The 19,766-nt window shown below is 45.3% G+C and overlaps 1 protein-coding gene across 1 annotated transcript in view; it reads left to right on the top strand.

Annotated features, from left to right (window-relative positions):
• The first annotated feature begins 287 nt into the window (after positions 1 to 287).
• The window catches only part of SHROOM3 (shroom family member 3), a 228,812-nt gene continuing 209,333 nt past the window's right edge, over positions 288 to 19,766 (top strand). The window contains 1 exon segment of the mRNA XM_048508765.1: positions 288 to 941. Coding sequence (XP_048364722.1) covers positions 780 to 941 — 162 coding nt within the window. The 5' untranslated portion in view covers positions 288 to 779.

Raw genomic sequence — 19,766 nt, 5'->3', positions numbered from 1 at the left:
TTTGAGGGATTAATTTCACCTGCCTTTCCTGTTCTCCTGCTAGTTCTCTTTCCCCCTTTTATAAACTCAACTGGGAAACTATTTCATGGTCCAGGCCCAAGAGAATTAAGTTTTTACAGGGCTGAACTTTACTCTCTTCCCCCTGCCACTTTTGACAAGTCCGAAAATTGTGAAGTTAGCAGAAAAGAGCAGGGGAGGGAAGAGGGAGAAGACGCCTTTCATTCTTTGGAGGCAATGAACTGAGGCAAAAACGTCTATTGTAATGGTAAACTGCTCGCAGAAGGGGAGAAAGGGCTGGTAATCGATCAAAAATGAAGTGCTGGTGTTGCATTTGTGCGGTTAGATACCTATAGTGGTTAAACTTTTTATTCCCCCCCCCCCCTCTGTTTTTTTGTCCTGTGTTATTTGAAACAGCCACAGGTTGGAAATATTCAGCGCCCAAATATAACCATGATGAAGAAATAAGGAACAATATCTCGCTTGTGTGAGGCTCTGCAGAGGGAGAGATTCAACCCGCTGAAACAGCACCCAACAAAATTGAAGATTTTGGATAGAGAAATGATGGGCCAACATGTTGTTTCAAAGAGTGGTGAGCACCGCATCCTGGAATCGGGTCAGAAGGAAAAACAAGCTCTCTTGGCAATTTTAGCAACTTCTGATATTGCAGGCGACGAGACCATTTATCGTGGATATGGGGTTTTTTAAACTGCGCCTCTTGTGTCCCTGGGCCCTTTCAGTGACTTTTGGGGCTACAGAGAGTGCTTGAGAAAATATTCAGGATGTTGGACAATCTTAGCAGAGGCATCATCTCTTCTTCAGACGCCAACATAGCCCATAAAAGAAGATATGTTTATTTGCAGGCTTTTCTTCAAGGAGGAGCTCCCTGGGGATTTACTCTGAAAGGCGGACGGGAGCATGGCGAACGATTAATCATCTCCAAGGTAACCTTACGTATTTGAATTAAAGATGAGTTCTGCTGCGATTAATTTGCTATTGATACATCAGTCAGGTAAATAGAAGCATTTCTTCCGCGAACAGGCTAGGAAAGAATCTCTTCTGATTCTCTTGAGTAAATTATTGAGCACTTTGGGCCATTACAAGGCGAAAAAACAACAACAATAGGGCATGCTCTTCAAGAAAGTTTTCATGAGCTCAGCCCTTTCATAATTATAGAAATTTATACAAGAGCATGTTTCAAAGGGGCTTTACTCAAGAGAAGAGTCATCTCAGCAGCCTGCACCCCTTAAGCCTTCATTTTTCTGTAGCGAAAAAAGAATCTCTTATGTTGCAATCCTAAGGAGAGTTTCTCCAGTCTAAGCCCATTCATTTCAATGAGCTTAGACAGGCATAACTCTGCATATAATTGTGCTGTGAGTGATTTGGCGATCAATACTAAGCCGAAACGCTCGCATTCATGTGACACAGATTTCTCTGACAGGAACTGCGAGTATGTTTTTGAGGCTAAAATGCCACTAAACAGAATGCGGGGTGGGGGGTGGCAATCATTGGATTGGGGCTGTGGCACTCCAGAATGGGGTTGGGGAATAACTATTCCCCAACAGCGTTTCCTCATTTTAAAAATCACTATTCAACTAGGTGTTTTAAACCCCAGCAAAGAAAAAAGCCACAAGACAGTACCCATCTTTTATTCCTTTCAGGGTTTCTCATACTGGGGGGGGGGGGGGGACACCATTGTGAATTAGGGAAATAGCATAGAAGTGAAATAGTTAACCCCCAAGATCCTGCATTGCTGCCATGTCAGTCCTTCTTCCCCCTCTATTGGCAGCTGCTTTTGGAACCTAATTACACACCTGTTGACTGTGGCGGAAGATTTGGCCAAAAGTGATGAAACTGACTTAAATCCATAGTTTTGGTTTCAGGATACATGCATCAGGAATGCAAAAGATTCCAGAACTGAGATTGGTGCAGAATACAGCAGGCATGATCGTAGCCCTGTTTGCACGTGATAGTGAATTAACGTACGTTCCACGTATACGTGTGTTCATTGGTTTGTAAAAAGAGCACGGGTGCTTTCACTTTGCAGTTGAAACAAGGGACCTGTGCCTGGTTATATGTGTGGCTTGTCTCACAATTTCAGCTATAATGCATTGCACGTAAACATGATACTTAACATACCTACAAAGAAAAATCAAATGTACACTTACAAGCCCAGTTCACAAGTTAAAGTGAATTTGCGTTCAATGCATATACAGCATGCACTTGATTGCTGTATGTGTGCTGAGTAATTTTTGAGTTACAATCGATGCATATATGACTGTATTTGTGAAACAAACCTTATGCTTATTTCATTAATGGTCCTCCATTTTACTCGTGAAACTCTGTGGATAGCTTTGTTTAGAATAGTCATCCCCTCGCAGGGTCATTAGCCGCTAAGGAAGAGGCGAGACGCGGAGGTTTCATCTGGTGGAGAGCGCCAGCAGCGGGAGCGCGGGGGTCCGTGATCCTGGCGACTCTCTCGCGTGCTAGTGCCTGGCACCTTTTATTAGGGTTATCGTGGGGGCGTGTAGAAGGGCGGACCGGGGGAAAACGGGAGAGCGGGAGAGTGGGAGACTGAGAGATCATCATGTGATGCATGATCTCACCTGGCTGTTACGTGCGGGAGGAAGCATCGGCGTCTGGGTCTAATCCTCACCTGGGGGCAAGGGCCCATTGTCCCTTTGTCTAGGACACCTGGTGGTTGTGAGCCAGGTAGTTCATGACCTGTGACTCATCGGGGGGTGAGGGGCGGGGGAGCGGTAAGCTGACCAGAGAAGATTGAAGTGAGGAGCCGGCCGGCATTCCAGCGCTCTACTTACGGTGCTGCTGGGTCAGCGGCTCATCCCTACAAGCTTTTGTGTACAAATAGATCTGTGCATGTACAGGCAGGATGCATGTGTGTTCACTGTGATGTGAACAGGACTTTTACACAGATTATGTATGTATTCATCTGTTACCTGTGAACAAGGTTAGACAGGTGTCTTTTTCAGAGAACACTTTGGGTTGTACTAAGCAATCTGCAGGTGTACGGTTGTAGATTTTTCTTGTATCTTCCATTCCGCTGTAGTCCTTTCCAGACCCAGAAAATAGGGTTGCCAGGCAATTGATGGGAGGGGCAGAAGCAGGAGCAGGGAAATGGGGGAGGAGAGTGATATTGGCTGTGTTGCAACACCGCTTATAGGTTTTCCCCAGAAGTGACATGTCACTTTTAAAAAACTTTCCTGCTGCCACTCCAAGCGGCATCAGGGTCAATTCCGCACAGCATAATTATACCGGGTTACATTCAGTATTTTAAAATCTGGGTCTGATTTATTCTGCTTTTTCCCTTTGCATGGATGCCCGTTTCTATGAAGGAATCAAGTTAAGATCAGGAGAAAATACTCCAATTTGTTTTGCACGAGTCCAGGTTTTTTGTATCTACACCTCAAACGTACCCACGCATGCCCGAACATCCCTGGTGTCCTGATTGGCTGTTCTTTTTGGGCGGCAGTTTGAATAATCCCAACACCAGCGTCACCATTTGTGCCACTGGTTATCTGTGCGCATCAATCGCACAAAACCACACCAGGAGTTGCTACCAACTCCATCTTAACACTCAACTCAAAATGGTCATTGCCTGGCCAGGGCCCGAGGTCCAATTCAGAGCGTTCCCTCCCCCACAAAGGCAGCACCTCTGATTGGTCAACCCACAGCGACCGCGGGAAAACCAAGCTCTCCCCTTTTATCCGGTTCTGAATAGAGGCTAGTGCAGCCCACAACACAGCAAGTGGTAGCCAAAAATGTAGAGCAGCAATGGGGCAGAGCATCACATTCCCACTCACAATCTCTTATTTTATTTATTTATTTTTATTTAATTAAATTTATATACCTCCCTTGAGGGCTCAGGGCGGTGTTCAACAATCAAATACAGACATTTAAAATCCATTTAAAAACAATCAATCCCCACTAAAATAAGGAACCATAAATACAAAATTTACATAATTTCAGACGGCATTAAAAGTCCCCCCCCTTCCTTTCACTCATGGGAGGCCAGATGTTCATTATAGCAGATTTTTGCAGGGGAAAAAACACTGCCCCCAGCCCCCATGATATGCCCAGTAACTTTGGGCACAATGTGAGCATTTCCCTAGCTGTGCACTCCGAGCAACCAGTACATTTACAGAAAAGAAAACGGGGACATTTTTGGGACTCCGCTCCTGGTTAACCCTAAGAACATAAGAACATAAGAACAAGCCAGCTGGATCAGACCAGAGTCCATCTAGTCCAGCTCTCTGCTACTCGCAGTGGCCCACCAGGTGCCTTTGGGAGTTCACATGTAGGATGTGAAAGCAACGGGCCTCTCAAGCGGCTAAGGTTCCTGAGCACCTGGGATCTGCCAAGGCATTTGCAATCTCAGATCAAAGAGGATCAAGATTGGTAGCCATAAATTGCACTTCTCCTCCATAAATCTTGTCCAAGCCCCTTTTAAAGCTATCCAGGTTAGTGGCCATCACCACCTCCTGTGGCAGCATATTCCAAACACCAATCACACGTTGCGCGAAGAAGTGCGTTTCCTTTATTAGTCCTAATTCTTCCCCAGCATTTTCTAATGAATGCCCCTGGTTCTAGTGTGTGACAAAAGTTTTGCAGCAAGGAGAAAGAGAGAAAAATTCTCTGTCAACATTTTCTACCCCATGCATAATTTTATAGACTTCCCAATCATATCCCCTCAGACGCCTCTCCAAACTAAAAGAGTCCCAAACGCTGCAGCCTTTCCCCTCATAAGGAAGGTGCTCCAGTCCCTCAATCATCCCTCGCTACCCCTTTCTCTGCACTTTTTCTATCTCTTCAATATCCTTTTTGAGATGTGGCGACCAGAACTGGACACAGTACTCCAAGTGTGGTCAGCATCTCAATTTGGCTTCTATATAAGGGCATGACAATCTTTTGTGTTGTTAAGAACATATGAATATTAGCTTGATCAGGGATCAGGACTATTCATTCCAGCTTTCAGCTACTCGTGAGTGGCCCATCTGGTGCCTTTTGGGAGTTCACATGTAGGATGTGAAAGTACGGGTCTTCAGGGAGTTGTTGTTCGAAAGCACCTGACTGTTGTTAAGGCATTTGCAATCTCAGATCAAAGAGGATCAAGATTGGCAGCCATAAATCGACTTCTCCTCCATAAATCTGTCCAAGCCCCTTTTAAAGCTATCCAGGTTAGTGGCCATCACCACCTCCCTGTGGCAGCATATTCCAAACACCCAAATCACACGCTATGAATAGCGTTTCCTTTTATTAGTTCTAATTCTTCCCCAGCATTTTCAATGAATGCCCCCTGGTTCTAGTGTATTGACAGGAGAAAGAGAGAAAAATTTCTTCTCTGTCAACATTTTCTACCCCATGCATAATTTTATAGGACTTCAATCATATCCCCCCCCTCAGACGTCTCCTCTCCAAACCAAAGAGTCCCAAACGCTGTAGCCTTTCCCTCATAAGGAAGGTGCCGCAGTCCTCTCAACGTCTCATCCTTCACGCCTCTGCACTTTTTTTCTATCTCTTTCAACATCCTTTTTTTTGAGTGATGTGGCTTACCAGAACTGAACACAGTAATTTGGCAAGTGCTATCGCACCACAGCTTTATATATAAGTACATGACAATCTTTGCAGTTTTATTCTCAATTCCTTCCACTATCCCCAGCATAGAGTCGCCTTTTCACAGTTGCTGCTATACATTGAGTTGACATTCCCATGGAACTATCAACTAAGACGCTAAATCCCTTTCCTGGTCTGTGACTGATAGCACTGACCCCTGTGCAGTAATGTATGTGAAGTTTGGATTTTGCCCCCATGTGCATCACTTTGCATTTTGCATACATTGAACTGCATTTGCCATTTCTTAGGCCACTCACCTAATTTATCAAGGTCCGGCTTTGGAGCTCCTCAACCTTTGTGGTTCTCACCACCTTAAGCATAATTTGGTATCATCTGCAACTTGCATACCACGCTACTCCACCCCTACTTCCCAGGTCATTTATGAATAGGTTAAAGAGCACTGGTCCCACACGATCCTTGGGGGACACCACTCCCTACATCTCTCCATTGTGAGAATTTCCCATTTACACCCACTTTGGCTTCCTGTTTCTCAACCAGTTTTTAATCCATAGGAGGACTTCCCTATTCCTTCATTGCTGAGTTTTCTCAATAGTCTCTGGTGAGGAACTTTGTCAAAAGGCTTTTGGAAATCCAAGTAGACAATGTCCACTGGTTCCCCCTTATCCACATGCCTGTTTACATCCTCAAAGAACTCTAGTAAGTTTGTAAGACAGGATTTGCCTCTGCAAAAGCCATGCTGACTCTTTCTCAGCAGGTCTTGCTTTTCTACATGTTTTATAATTTTATCTTTAATGACAGATTCTACTAATTTACCAGGAACAGATGTCAAAAAAAAACCCTTGATTAGCCCATGTGAAATGGCTCTCAGTCAGTACCATGAGCAGAAAACGTGCTTGGGGGAACGTTTTGGGAAGGGTTGGCTGCCATGCCGGTTGGTGGCTCAGCAGAGATGAAACTGAAACTGACAAGTGGGGACATCGGGCAGCGGGGGTGGTAAAAAGAAACCGTTTTTGCTCCTGTGGTGTTTGCACAGAAACGGGCTCAATGTGGGATTTTGGAAAAAGATCACGATTTTAGTGGTTTTTGGAAAAAAAACGGAATACGGGAAATATTGCGGGACAAACCTGCTTTAGGACCGGGAACCGTGCGAACTTCTTGACCAAACTGGGATATTTCCCTTGCTCAACTGGGGACATTTGGACCGTGTGGAATCAACCCAGGAGGCCTCCTATCATTGTGGGAAGTCTGACAGCAGTACCAGGAAAGTTGAATCCCAGAGCAATGGGACTTGAATGGACTAATAGCCGTGTGGGTCAGGGAGTGGAGAACGGGAGCAAAATTGCCCTGTCCGGTCCCACAAGCAGAGTTGTGCTGATAGACGAGAAAGAACTCCCATCGTCCCACCTACTGCCAGTTTGCTTTGACCTTAAAAAAAATCTCTAAACAACCTAGTATGAAGGTGTTTGAAGAACTGCCTGCTCCCATATTTTCCTTTCCATCCGTTTATTGTTATAGTCCTTGCTTGTCTCTCTGGTGGAAGCAAGACTGATGCCTACAGGAATCAGGGCCTTTTTCAGTCAGGGCATTGCCATCCCGACTCTGGGATGAATTCCTTCTATTTAGTCGTGACTTCATGAGTTTCCTGTATCAACTAAAGACATTCTGGTTACCCCAGGGATTGGTGTGAATAACTGTATCATGATTAATTCAATTTATTTCCCCCATGGTTTTCTTTACTGCTATGTTGGATTGGTTAGTTCGCATGTTACTTTGTTGAATAAGTTTCCTTCTCTGCTTGTGTGCTTATATTAAATTTAATTTGGCTTTAACAGATTAGTTCATTTAGATTGCTCCTGTTGTAGGTTTTGATGGAATCTTTACATTTCTTGAATTTGTAATTGTTATTTGTCAGCTACTCCAAACACCTTCAGACTGAGTATGTGCATATATATGCACACACATACATTCTCTCTCTCTCTCTCTATATATATACATACACACGCGCACACGCGCGCGCACGCACACACACACACACACATCTCTCTCTCTCTCTCTGGCCCTTTCTGCACGGCCATTGAACCGCCCCTGCGCCCGCAGGAATTCTGCCGGTGCAAGGGTGGGGGCAGTTCGCACAGAAGGGGTCGGAGGACAGCGAGGGAGGGTCGTCGGAGGCCAGCAGGGCGACGACGGTGCCGAGGTGAGTGGGAGAGGGACGGGGAAAACAGCGCATTCCCGGCGGTGCCATTCACACCGTACCGCCGGGAATGCGCTGTTGTTCCAAAACCTCCCTCCAGGAGGGAGGTTTTTGGAGGCGGCCTGAGGCCGCCCTGGGGGAGGGGAGCCAGGTCGGCGCTGCTGCGTTTTGGCAGTGCCGCCTGTGCGAACGGCTCCCTGGGGACGGCGTTTTTGCCGTCCCCAGGGCGTCGTTAATGGCCCGTGCGGAAAGGGCCTCTCTTCTGTGAAAGGAACCAGCTCAATGTGGACGTTTAACTTGGGACAGAGAAAAATGAAGATAAGAAAGAGCTTGCTTGTATCAGGAGAATGAATGAGTGTCAGACTTGGAGCTGGGAGATCCAAATTCAGATCCCCACTGTGCTGTGGAAACTTGCTGGATGACCTTGAGCCAATGATACACTCTCAGCCTAACCTACCTCACCAGGCTGTTGGGCAGATAAAACAGAAGGAAGGAGAAGGTGCTTTGGGTCCCCTTTGAGGAGAATGGTGGGATATAAATGATGTAAATAAACATAAATAAGCATAAGCATACAAGCATTTTATTGTCATTGTGCACGCACAACGAAATTTACAGCAGCATTCCTCGATGCACACAATTCCAGACTCATACCCCATCCTCACTTTCCCCTTCCTCCACCCATCCCTACACAGCCCCAAACACATCAACACGAAGCCGCGGAGTTCAGCATAGCCACAGCTCTAGAGTAGAAGCTGCCTCTAAGCCTCTTTGTCCTAGTTTGTATAGACCTGTAAATAATAAATTACTAAATAATAACAGGGTAAGGACCACATCTAATGGCATATATTCTGAATACTGGAGTCCATAAAGGTAACACAAAGCTAATTGGCTAACATGTATTGCTCAGTCTCTGCAGAGATATAGGCTCATTCCGCACATGCAAAGTAATGCACTTTCAAACTGCTTTCGGTGCTCTTTGAAGCTGTGCGGAATAGCAAAATTCACTTGTGAAAGTGGTTTGAAAACACATTATTTTGCGTGTGCGGAAGGGACCCTAGAATACATAGAAGTAAGACAGTTGTTTAAGACTGTTGCTACTGCAGCATGGTTCAGTGTAGCTAAGCAGGCCTGCCAACTGTTCATTTCAAAGCCTGGGCTAAAAAGTGAGCTCCAAAATCCCATTAAGAAATAACAGGATTTATGTACATTCCTCCCATCTCTGAGCTGTTCCCCCTGGAAACAAGTAACCTCGGCCAGTGCTATTACCTAGCGAGTGCTAACGTCATTTCATTCCTATATTCCCTCCTTGGTAATGAGAGCTGGCCAGAACTCTACTTCCGACTTTGAATAGGGAAGGTGATATGGAAAAACAGTTCCATCTGGATAGGCTGCAGTCATGCGTTCCGTTAACATACCACCGTTTGTGGTATTTGTGAGATAAAAATAGCACCTTTGTTTTAGGCAGCCCACAGACCAGCCTTTCCATCTTGAGCCAGTGCACGTTCTCGAGCTGTGGTGGAATGTTGCTGCCGCTGCGTTCCATTTCAGTGTGGATTTCCACTCCGCCATGCTTGGGGGAAACTTTTGTCTTCTTGAGGAACTTCTTTTCTCAAGAGCCTGACGTGTTTAGGAGTATTTTCTTCTCAAAGTCAAGCCATTTGGTTTCATTAGACATTTTTTTTTAAAAAAAAATCCTGGGCAAGGGAAAACCAATCAGCATTTTTCGTGGCCAGACGTGGGGGTGGCTTCAAAATTCTCACCACAGCTACCCGATAAGCCAGAAATGGGAAGAAACAGTCACTCTCAAGCTTGGTTTGCTTTGAAAGTTTGAACAGCCGTCTAAAAAGGCATGACTGCTGGGATCCTTGCAGACTCGCCTTTTAAGGTATGTACCTCTGTGCATGACCTCTACCAGAAACTCCTCCGCCAAGCTCCGAATGAGTGGAGATTAATTAATTAATAGTTTTATGCTAGCAAGTGCCCCAGCATCTTGAACCTGAGAAGTCACTCGGGTGCTATTCGACTAAGAAGGTGGAGCATAATGCGCATCATCAGGAGCATAGTGAACAGGTAAAGACTCATCCATAACTTGACTTAAGACCTGTAAGGATGTTGAGCTGCTTTAACATCAGCCAGCATTTGCTGGTGTGAACAGTATTTATGCAGTAAACAGTATTTATTTATTTGATTTACTTTATTCACTGCTCACCTTGTTTACTGAGACCTTCCAGGATATAAACAGCCCAGTCAAATGGCATGAAACAACCGATGAACAATGCAATTGGACTAGGATTACAGAATCAAAGAATAATATGACTAACCAACTGTCAAAGGAAAGAGGAAGATTTGAGTCTAGTAACACCTTAAAGGTCATAAAGACCTTAAGTCATAGCTGCCTTCATGAGATACCCTTCATATCTGACTAGGTTAGCTTTGATTCTCAAAAGATTATACTCTGGAAATCTTAGTGGTCTTTAAAGTGCTAGTGCAGACCTTAAATTGTCGTGAGGTGTACTACAAACAATACAGTCCTATACCAAGGTATAGGGTAATGTAGTAAAAGCAGGTAATACCTGCAGTAATCATTACAGTTAAAGTATGAAGAGGTGTTCCTAAGTTAGGAGCCAGACATTTTGATAAAAGTTAATCCGGATTCTACCAAAACGAATGGCAAATCCATATTATGTATAAATAATGTCTTATAAAAATTAATTCATTTCCTTAATTTATGAAGATTCTGTCAATAAGGATTAGCTAATTTACAAAACAGTAAGGTTTGTTTACTTTTTATATTAATTTGACTCATTTGTTCCTCTCTGTGTTGTTTTTCCCTTTTTGTATTTTAATCCATGGCTTGCTTAAGACCTTATTTGTTATTTGTTCTATGTCCCGTGTTTATAATTGAGCAATATTCCCTCTATTATAAAATTTATTACAGCTTAAAATTAAAAGTTAAGCTAGTGGGGTTTTTTAGCGTTGAAGGCAACAATCCTAAATCCTTCCATTAACCATGATATCCCTAGTTTTATTGACTCTCTATAAGCAGCACTAACAGCCTATGATCTCTTCAGAAATTTGAAGCCAAGCAGGGTTGATACTTGGATGAGAGACCACCAAAGACAACCCAGGCTGCTTTGGCAATCATCTGTACTTCTTCAGTACTTTTTGGTTCTTTAGTTTTCAGATACAGGAAAAGAAATTGTTTGGCAGGCCTCCCACCAAACTACCATTTCTCAATCCTCTCATTTCCTTTGAGCTTGGGTATAGTCAAAGAGAGCAGGCTGAATAGCCCAGACTAGTCCAAACTTGTCACAGCTTGGAAAATTGAGCAGGATTGGCTGTGGTTAATAGTTGGATGGGAGACCTCCATGGAAGACCAGGGTTGCCATGCAAAGGAAGGTAACTGTACCACTCTATTCTGCATTGGTTGGACTCATCTGGAATATTGTGTACAGTTCTGGGCATCGCAATTCAAGAAGGATATTGACAAGCTGGGACGGGTCCAGAGGAGGGCAACCAAAATGGTAAAAGGTCTGGAATTCCCTAAGAGGGGAGACTTAGGGACTGAATTGAGACCCATTCCCCTAACAAACAAATGATATTTACTCAGCTCAACTATCCAGGAGCCATCAGAGAGCATCTATGTAAATGCTCACCCAAGGTGTCGCTGAAATTTGCTTGTGGGGTGGCTTCCCAGGCTTTAACTATTGAAACAGTAGAGTAATAGGGAAAGGTGAAAAGTCTTGGTGTCCATGAATGGAGAGCCCTTCTGGCTTGAAAAAGGAAAGGGCGAAGGGTGGAGAGATAGCCCGCCAAGCCCCTTGTGGATGAGTAAGCCAAGACTGCAGCCCCAACCTCCACTGGCTAAAAGAGGTATACAGTTTCACCCCCCACACTCTCCATGAAGACAATCGGCATAGTAATAATGAATGGAGCAAAATTATTTATTGATAACAGAATAGGACCAGGGTAAGGGTGCTTTGAAGAACTTCAACAATAACCTTCCATGGTCCTGCAATCAGCCATAATCACAACTATGCTGAATTATTTGCCCACTGTCTGTAATTCAAAAAGAGGAGGGGCAGCTCAGCCAGTCAAAACAACCAGTCTTATGCAGGATATTAGCTTGCCAGTCAGATGGACAGCCATGTAGGCAAGAAGAAGAAGAAGAAGAAGAGTTGGATTTATATCCCCCCTTTCTCTCCTGTAAGGAGACTCTAAGGGGCTAACAAACTCCTTTCCCTTCCACCACTCCCACAACAAACACCCTGTGAGGTAGGTGTGGCTGAGAGAGCTCAGAAGAACTGTGACTAGCCCAAGGTCACCCAGCCGGTTCCTCCAGATTAGAGGTATGAATTGCTGGCGGGCTTTGAGGGTTGTGACTGCCTAAGCCAGCGTGGACCAATGGAAGTGTTATATTTCCTCATCACTTCAGCGCAACCAAAGAGGACATTCCACATAAAAACAGGAAGTGTGGAATGACCACCCCATGGCAGTATCAACAGAGGTGCCTTGGAGGAGGGGAAAGTACAAATTAAGGCTGCAGTCTGGTCGCCGCCTCTGTCTCATAGAAACTGCAAAATGGACTGCTGGAATCCAGGACAAACCCTGGTACCATTCCAAGAACTGCTCCAAGGAAGGATGTTTTTCTGATTTCAAGAGAAAATGTAGAGGAAGAAACGTACGCTGTTTAAGGAGGAAGGGTGGAGAATCTTTCACTTGTTCCCCACTATCGCACTTCGTATTTGCAAAAGGCACTTGCCAATGTCTACTGAATAGTGTCAGCTCTTGAGAGATGCTGCGGCTGACCTGAGTATAAGGCAACAAGCAAGAAGGTCAGGAGAATTAGTCATGTCAAGCAGACTGGTATTAATAGGTGTATTGTGGGCCCCTTGGCACACAACCAGTAATTAAGTTGTTGGCACTCATGCCTTGGTTTCAATTGCTACCATGGTCTCTCTCCCTACCTCAGGCATACAAATCAGCGACTGCAAGACTTTTGCAGAGGACGTAAATGCAGGCATTCATATAACTGGCCAGTTCTGATTCTAGGTTGGTTCCCTTGGAAGAAATGGTAGATTTGGAAGGTGGACTCATTGGCGTTCAAACCCACTGTGACCCCTCCCAGTGTAGTATGTTTGATTCTCCACACCTCTGCATAAAGCCTGCTGGGTGACCTTGGATCAGTCACAGTTCTCTCAGAAATTCTCTCAGCCCCACCTATCTCACAAGGCCCCTGTTGTGCGGGGGGTAAGGGAAGGCAATTGTAAGCTGCTTTGAGACTCTTTTTGGTTGAGAAAAACAGGGTATAAAGACCAACTCCTACTCCTTCTATCGTCTGTCCATGCTCTGTCCAGGTCTTTCTTGTGAATTTTTGCACCAAGAGGTCAAAGGCCAGAAGCTGGAAGCTGCTTGAAGTGACTGTCGTTCATTGGTTCACTGAATTTGTGGATCATCTCCTTTTTGCATGTGACCCTCCAGGAATCTGTTTAGAATTGCAAATGGGGTTTTGCTAAAGCAAAGTCCAAATAAGCAAATTAGAATCAGGCAAAACACTTGAAGGATTTCAGCGGAAGCTGAGCAGAGTTTTGATAAAAACCAGCGAAAGTTGTGTAGTGAGTTCTGCACGTTGCTCAGTTGGCGACAGATTTCATGGAGATGAAACAAAAAGCGGAGCAAATTTGAGGGTGTGCTTCTTTGGGGAAAAAAGAATTGTAGAGAGAAGCCACAAACAGTTTTTGCAAAATCTCTTAGCAGGGATACACACATCCCTAAATGATTATTCTGAACCTGGATGAAATCAATAGAGACTTGGGAAGTGATCCAGTGGAATTTAGATGGACTAGCAAAACAGACCATTTTATGACTCAGTGTGGTTCAACTACATATCTCCGTAGTGGTGAGAGTGTCAGACTTGGACTAAGAAATGTGGGGTCAAATTCTTACTCAGCTGTCATGCTCTCTTGGTGACATTGGGCTGGTAACTCTTTCAGGCTTAACCTATCTCACAGGGTTGTGAGGTGGATAAAATGAAGAAGAGGGAGACCCTATGTGTTTCCCTGAACTTCTCAGAATAAGGGAAACATTTTAAAATATTTTAAAATGTAACATTTAGACAGACAGAAGGTATACACCTTCATTTATAGAATTTTCTCTGTAGACCGACATTTTTGTAAACAATATCTCTTCCAGAACATTCTGCTTCTGAAATCTTGATGCAGACTGTGTGAAATATAAAGAGCTGTATTATTCCCCTTCCCCTCCCCGGTTATCAAATGAAAAGAAAATGGTTGCCCGAGGAGAAAAACGCAGCATTTTCCTTTTCACTCTGTTCAATTATGCTGTGATAATGCCTTTGCCAGCCCTGTCCATCACTTGCAAGTGCAGGTCAGAGGACGACGCTGACCTGGCCAGCTGGGTGACAGGAGTCAAACAATGATGAATTCACTTTTGGGTTGATCCTGCTTGAAGGGTATTGGACTAGCCTGAAGGGTATTGGACTAGCCTTATTCTCAGAATAAGAAGGTTATTCCTCCGCTCCATGTTGGGTGCTGATGACACCCCCCCTCCCCGAACACACAAAGAAACAGATTTTCAGAAAATGCAGTCTTCCATTTCCAAATACAACTTTAAACGTACCATCAGATCCTCTGAAGATGCCAGCCACAGATGCAGGTGAAACATCAGGAGAAAATGCTACTGGAACACAGCCATACAACCCAGAAAACCCACAACACCCGGTATAACTATGTTCCATAATGCAAAGTTAAAAATCAGAGGTGGCAGTAGCTTTGTATCAGGAAGGGGAAATGGAGAGCTCTTTACATGCAACAGAATGATGTGCAAATGAATTGGTAGAATTCAAGCATTTCAAATCACAAGTGGGGGGGGGGGGAATAGCCCCATAGAGTAAGATTTATTTTTGTATTGGGGGGAAAAATGAAGAAATTTCTGATTGTTTGGCTGTTGGCTCTGTTTGGAGCAGATTGCAACTCTGTTCCATAATTTTTGAAGGCTTTCCTGCTGATTTTTATTTATTTACTTCATTTATCCTCCATTTTTCTCTCCAATGGAGACACAAAGGTCGATTCCCCACTGGAAAAATGAATCCAGATTCAACCTGGTTTGAAAAGAATCGGGAGCTTTTGAGCACAGTTTCATGCTCCCCACCGCAGTTTGTGTCTTGGGAATAGTTTGATTAATATTGCAGTTTCAGCAACACAGCATGCTTTCAGCAGGGCGGGTCTCTGTTCTGATTGGCTGAGCGCCGATTTAGGGGGCGGTTTTTTAAAAATAATATCTTTTTAGACGAATCCACGTCTAGACGTGCATACGTCACCGCAGAGCTAGCCAATGCAATTTCCCTGCCTGTGGTGGTGGCTTTTGATTGGGTAGCACGTTATGGCAGGTAAATTTTGAACCACTTCCTGGTTTCCTGGTTTCATGCAGAAAACATGTAGAAAAAAGAAAGATGAGAGCACTCATTTAATCGTCCGTGGGAAATCGACCAAAGAGGCTTACAGTGTTCTTCCCGCCACCATTTTATTCTCACAACAATCCTGAGCCAGAGCAACTGGCCCAGAGGTGGGTTCCAACCAGTTCTCACCACTTTTCTAGAAGTGGTTACTAATTTTTTCTGAGTGCCAAGAAGGGGTTACTAAAGCAACCTCCCTGCCCAATAGGGACTGGAGGTGCGTGTGTGCGGCGGCGCCACTGTTTGAATCCCACCACCATCGGAACCTGTTATTAAAATTTTTGGATCCCACCACTGAACTGACCCAACATCACCCAGCATACGTGACAGAGTAGGGGTGGACAATCCTGTGCTCCACACAAAGGCACACCAAACTATTTTACTAAATGTGAAGGGCCCGAACAAACAAGATCAGGAGGTGGTAGGACTGTCCAGTCCGGCCTGGGAAATTCCTTGAAGTTTAGAAATGGAGCCTCAAGAGAGCCTCCTCCTTTCTTCCTTATTCTCTATCATGTCACCTTCACTCAGAGTACAGCATGGATAATAGTGCATATATAACATCACCAACAGCTTCTTACCTCGGTAAACAGTTGAAAGGCAAATTAGATTACTACAGCTCTAGGTATAGTAACATCTTCTCCTCACAGTGCTTTAATATGTCAGAAGTTTGTTTGGACTACGCTGTAATTTTGTCAACAAATTTGTGGCCTTGTCAAAACCAAGCCACATATTCTGTGTTCCTTATTTGATGCAGGGACCACTAGTTCGTCTTTAAGATGTTCATGATGTTTTAAGATATTCCAGTGTAGTAGAGCCATTGTTGTGGAGTGGTTGAGAAAGGTGGACAACAGTCTACAGAACTGTTTGATTCCCCATTCCTCCACTTGAGTGACAGAGGCTTATCTGGTGAACCAGTTGTGTTTCCCCACCCCTCCACTTCTCCTGGGTGACCTTGGGCTAGTCACAGTTCTTAAGAACTCTCTCAGCCCCACCTATCTCACAAGGTGTCTGTTGTGGGAAGGAGTCTGTAAGCCACTTTGAGAGTCCTTACAGGCCCCTTCCGCACACGCAAAATAATGCGTTTTCAAACCACTTTCACAACTGTTTGCAAGTGGATTTTGCTATTCCGCACAGCTTCAAAGAGCATTGAAAGCAGTTTGAAAGTGCATTATTCTGCATGTGCGGAATGAGCCACAGTTGACAAAAACAGGGTATAAATCCAAACTACTACTCTTCTTCCTTTCCCTCTTCCTCCTCTTCTTCCTCTTCCTCCAAGAGCACTGCTTTGCACACAGAAGGTCCCTGGTCCAATTTCCATCAAAAGGATCTTAGGATCCAGAGAACCAGTAGACAGTAGTAAGCTTGATAGACCAATGGCCTGGCCGTAGAAGGCTGCTTCATGTGTTCGACATTTGAGTATTTGGACAGCTATCAAAGATATGACTGAAATTTTGGGGAGGGGCTGCGGCTCTGCAGTAGAGCGTCTGCCTGATATGCAGAAGGCCCAAAGTTCAAACCCCAGCAAGTGCAGTTAAAAGAATCCAAGTAGCAGATGATGTGAAAGACCTCAGCTTGAGATCTTGGAGAGCCACTGCCTGTTTGAGTGAACAGTTCTGACCTAGAAGAGAAGAAGAGTTTGGATTTATATCCCCCCTTTCTCTCCAGTAAGAAGACTCAAAGGGGCTTACAATCTCCTCGCCCTTCCCCCCTCACAACAAACACCCTCTGAGGTGGGTGGGGCTGAGAGAGCTCCGAGAAGCTGTGACTAGCCCAAGGTCACCCAGCTGGCGTTTGTGGGAGTGCACAGGCTAATCAGAATTCCCCAGATAAGCCTCCACAGCCCAGGCGGCAGAGCGGGGAATCAAACCCGGTTCCTCCAGATTAGAATGCACCTGCTCTTAACCACTACGCCACTGCTGCTCCCTAAGGTGCACTACCTCACTGCTGCCGACCGAAGGATCTGATTGAGGATAAGGTGCCTTAATGTGTACCCTCCCTCCAAGTTTCTTCCTCATGTATGAGCATTCCCCACTTCAGAGGTGACTGGGCAGACGAGATGGAATTCTGGGATTGGAGCGACTGGGGATTTCTAGAATACAAGAGCACAACAGTGGCGTCCAGTTAGCGTTGTTAACCGTGGAGGGAGACACAAACTGTGGAGATGAGTCGCATCTAACCAACACTGACAGCCGTAAGGTCAATTCAGGACAACCGCCTCATGGGCCCGTAGCTTTCCCTTGTCTCTTTGTGGCTCAGAGGCGCTCTTCTCCCTCTCTCCTCTCATGAGAAACATCAGAACGATCAGAATGCAAAGGAAGTGGTGGGGAACAATGGAAGAGCTTTTCTCTCTCCCCCCCCCCACCCAGGATGTAAGCATGAGTGTGCTAATGAGGCTCACGTGTAAGGCAAGCCAGCCATACTCAAGCCATTCATTTGTACATGAGCGCACCAGAAATGCACAAGCCATTCAGCAAGAGCGTGGGGTTTTCTATTTTTTTCCCCAGACTTTGTTAAATGCTGCAGCAGTTTGGTGGCTTTCAAAATCCCTGAAAATGTGACGCTGGGACTGAGAGGTAGAGGGTGAAAAAAAGCAAGGACATGTATAGATAGAAAAAGTGCAGAGAAGGGCAACAAGGATGATTGAGGGACTGGAGCACCTTCCTTATGAGGAGAGGCTGCAGTGTTTGGGACTCTTTAGTTTGGAGAGGAGACGGCTGAGAGGGGATATGATTGAAATCTATAAAATTATGCATGGGGTAGAAAATGTTGACAGAGAGAACTTTTTCTCTCTTTCTCACAATATTAGAACCAGGGGGCATTCATTGAAAATGCTGGGGGGAAGAATTAGGACTAATCAAAGGAAACACTTCTTCACACAACGTGTGATTGGTGTTTGGAATATGCTGCCACAGGAGGTGGTGATGGCCACTAACCTGGATAGCTTTAAAAGGGGCTTGGACAGATTTATGGAGGAGAAGTCGATCTATGGCTACCAATCTTGATCCTCTTTGATCTGAGATTGCAAATGCCTTAACAGTCCAGGTGCTCGGGAGCAACAGCCACAGAAGGCCATTGCTTTCACCTCCTGCATGTGAGCTCCCAAAGGCACCTGGTGGGCCACTGCGAGTAGCAGAGAGCTGGACTAGATGGACTCTGGTCTGATCCAGCTGGCTTGTTCTTATGTTCTTCTTATTCTGGCCCCATACCACTTGGATTCATCCCTTGATCTTTGCATGCATTTTTGGTTTATCCCTTGATTTTTGTGCCTTGACTTCTCCCTTCTTTTTTGTTTGTTGGTTGCTTTTGTACCATTTCTTCAGTCCCTTTGAGACCACTTTTACCCTGATCATTTTCTGGAAGCCAGTTCGTATGCAATGTTTCTTCCAGTTCTCCTGCCCCCTCTTACCACCTCTGGCTCGGGTTTATTCTTATTAGAAAGTAGTGTGTGGCCGATGACCCACCGGCGCAGAGGCACACGGTGGGACAGGAAGCGCGTTGGGGCAAGAAATCTTGTCCTGACACGCTTCCTGTTCATGACGCACAGAGAGGAGTCGCACTGGGGCAAGATTTCTTGTCCCGACTCACCTCCTCTCGTCCTGCATGTGCTTCTGGTGTGGCGTTCCGTGCCAGAGCAGGGCAAGGCTGGGGAATGCCGGCAGTGGGTAATCAGCCTGTGTGTGTTATGTGTGTCTTTTTACTCAAAATTATTTCATTCATTGGACCTGAAAGCAGGCCTTGGTTTCAGGGATTAATCGCTCTGCTGGTGGCACATGGGTGATAAAACCAGGGAACATACTACCAAAGCACAAAGACTTGTTTGCTGCTGCTAGTTGAAGCATAGAGCTGCTGTCCTGATAATGTGCTGGCTGGGATCAATGGCCATCAAGTACCTTGGGAGGGTTTGAACAGAGCATACAATGGTAACATTCATCCCCCGTTATTAATCTCCTCCATCTCGTAACCAGAGATGGGGATGGACTGTCTCTGAAAATTCTCCTTCTTCTGGGGCATCAAGAACTGCCATGATTAAAGATAAGCTGATGACTGACATAGAGTTGTAACCCTGCGCCCTTCCGGGTAAAATTACCTTGGGAACTCACAGTGAAAAGGTTTTTCTCACACTTGTGATGTGACCGATCCCCTTATCTGAGAGCTGGGAAAGGAAGTTGCCGCCCGAAGACGGGACCACCCCTTCTCTGAGCCCTGTAACCCAGTGAACACACAACACTCATGGCTGGGGAAAATTATTTGGCCACAGCTAGTCATTTTATGGCAATAAGAAGCGTGAGGCAAAGCATGGGATTCTGATCTGCTTTGTAACACTGTGCAGACCCTCCTCAGGGGTGCCTCCAGGGCGCCGCCCTGCTGGCTGACGGATGCCCTTGCCGCTTCCATGGAGCTCCAGCGGGCAGTCAGCCTCTTACTGGAGCTTTGCTGCAATGCTCAGTTGGGCGTCGGCCTCTTGCATAGCATTCATAACACAGCAGGGGGGGAGGGGGTAGCTCCCTA

Source organism: Sphaerodactylus townsendi, linkage group LG10 (assembly GCF_021028975.2).
Source record: "Sphaerodactylus townsendi isolate TG3544 linkage group LG10, MPM_Stown_v2.3, whole genome shotgun sequence".
In the NCBI taxonomy this organism is placed as follows: domain Eukaryota; kingdom Metazoa; phylum Chordata; class Lepidosauria; order Squamata; family Sphaerodactylidae; genus Sphaerodactylus; species Sphaerodactylus townsendi.
Note: the sequence above shows the minus strand (reverse complement) of the source record. Positions and strands in the feature narration are given on the sequence as shown.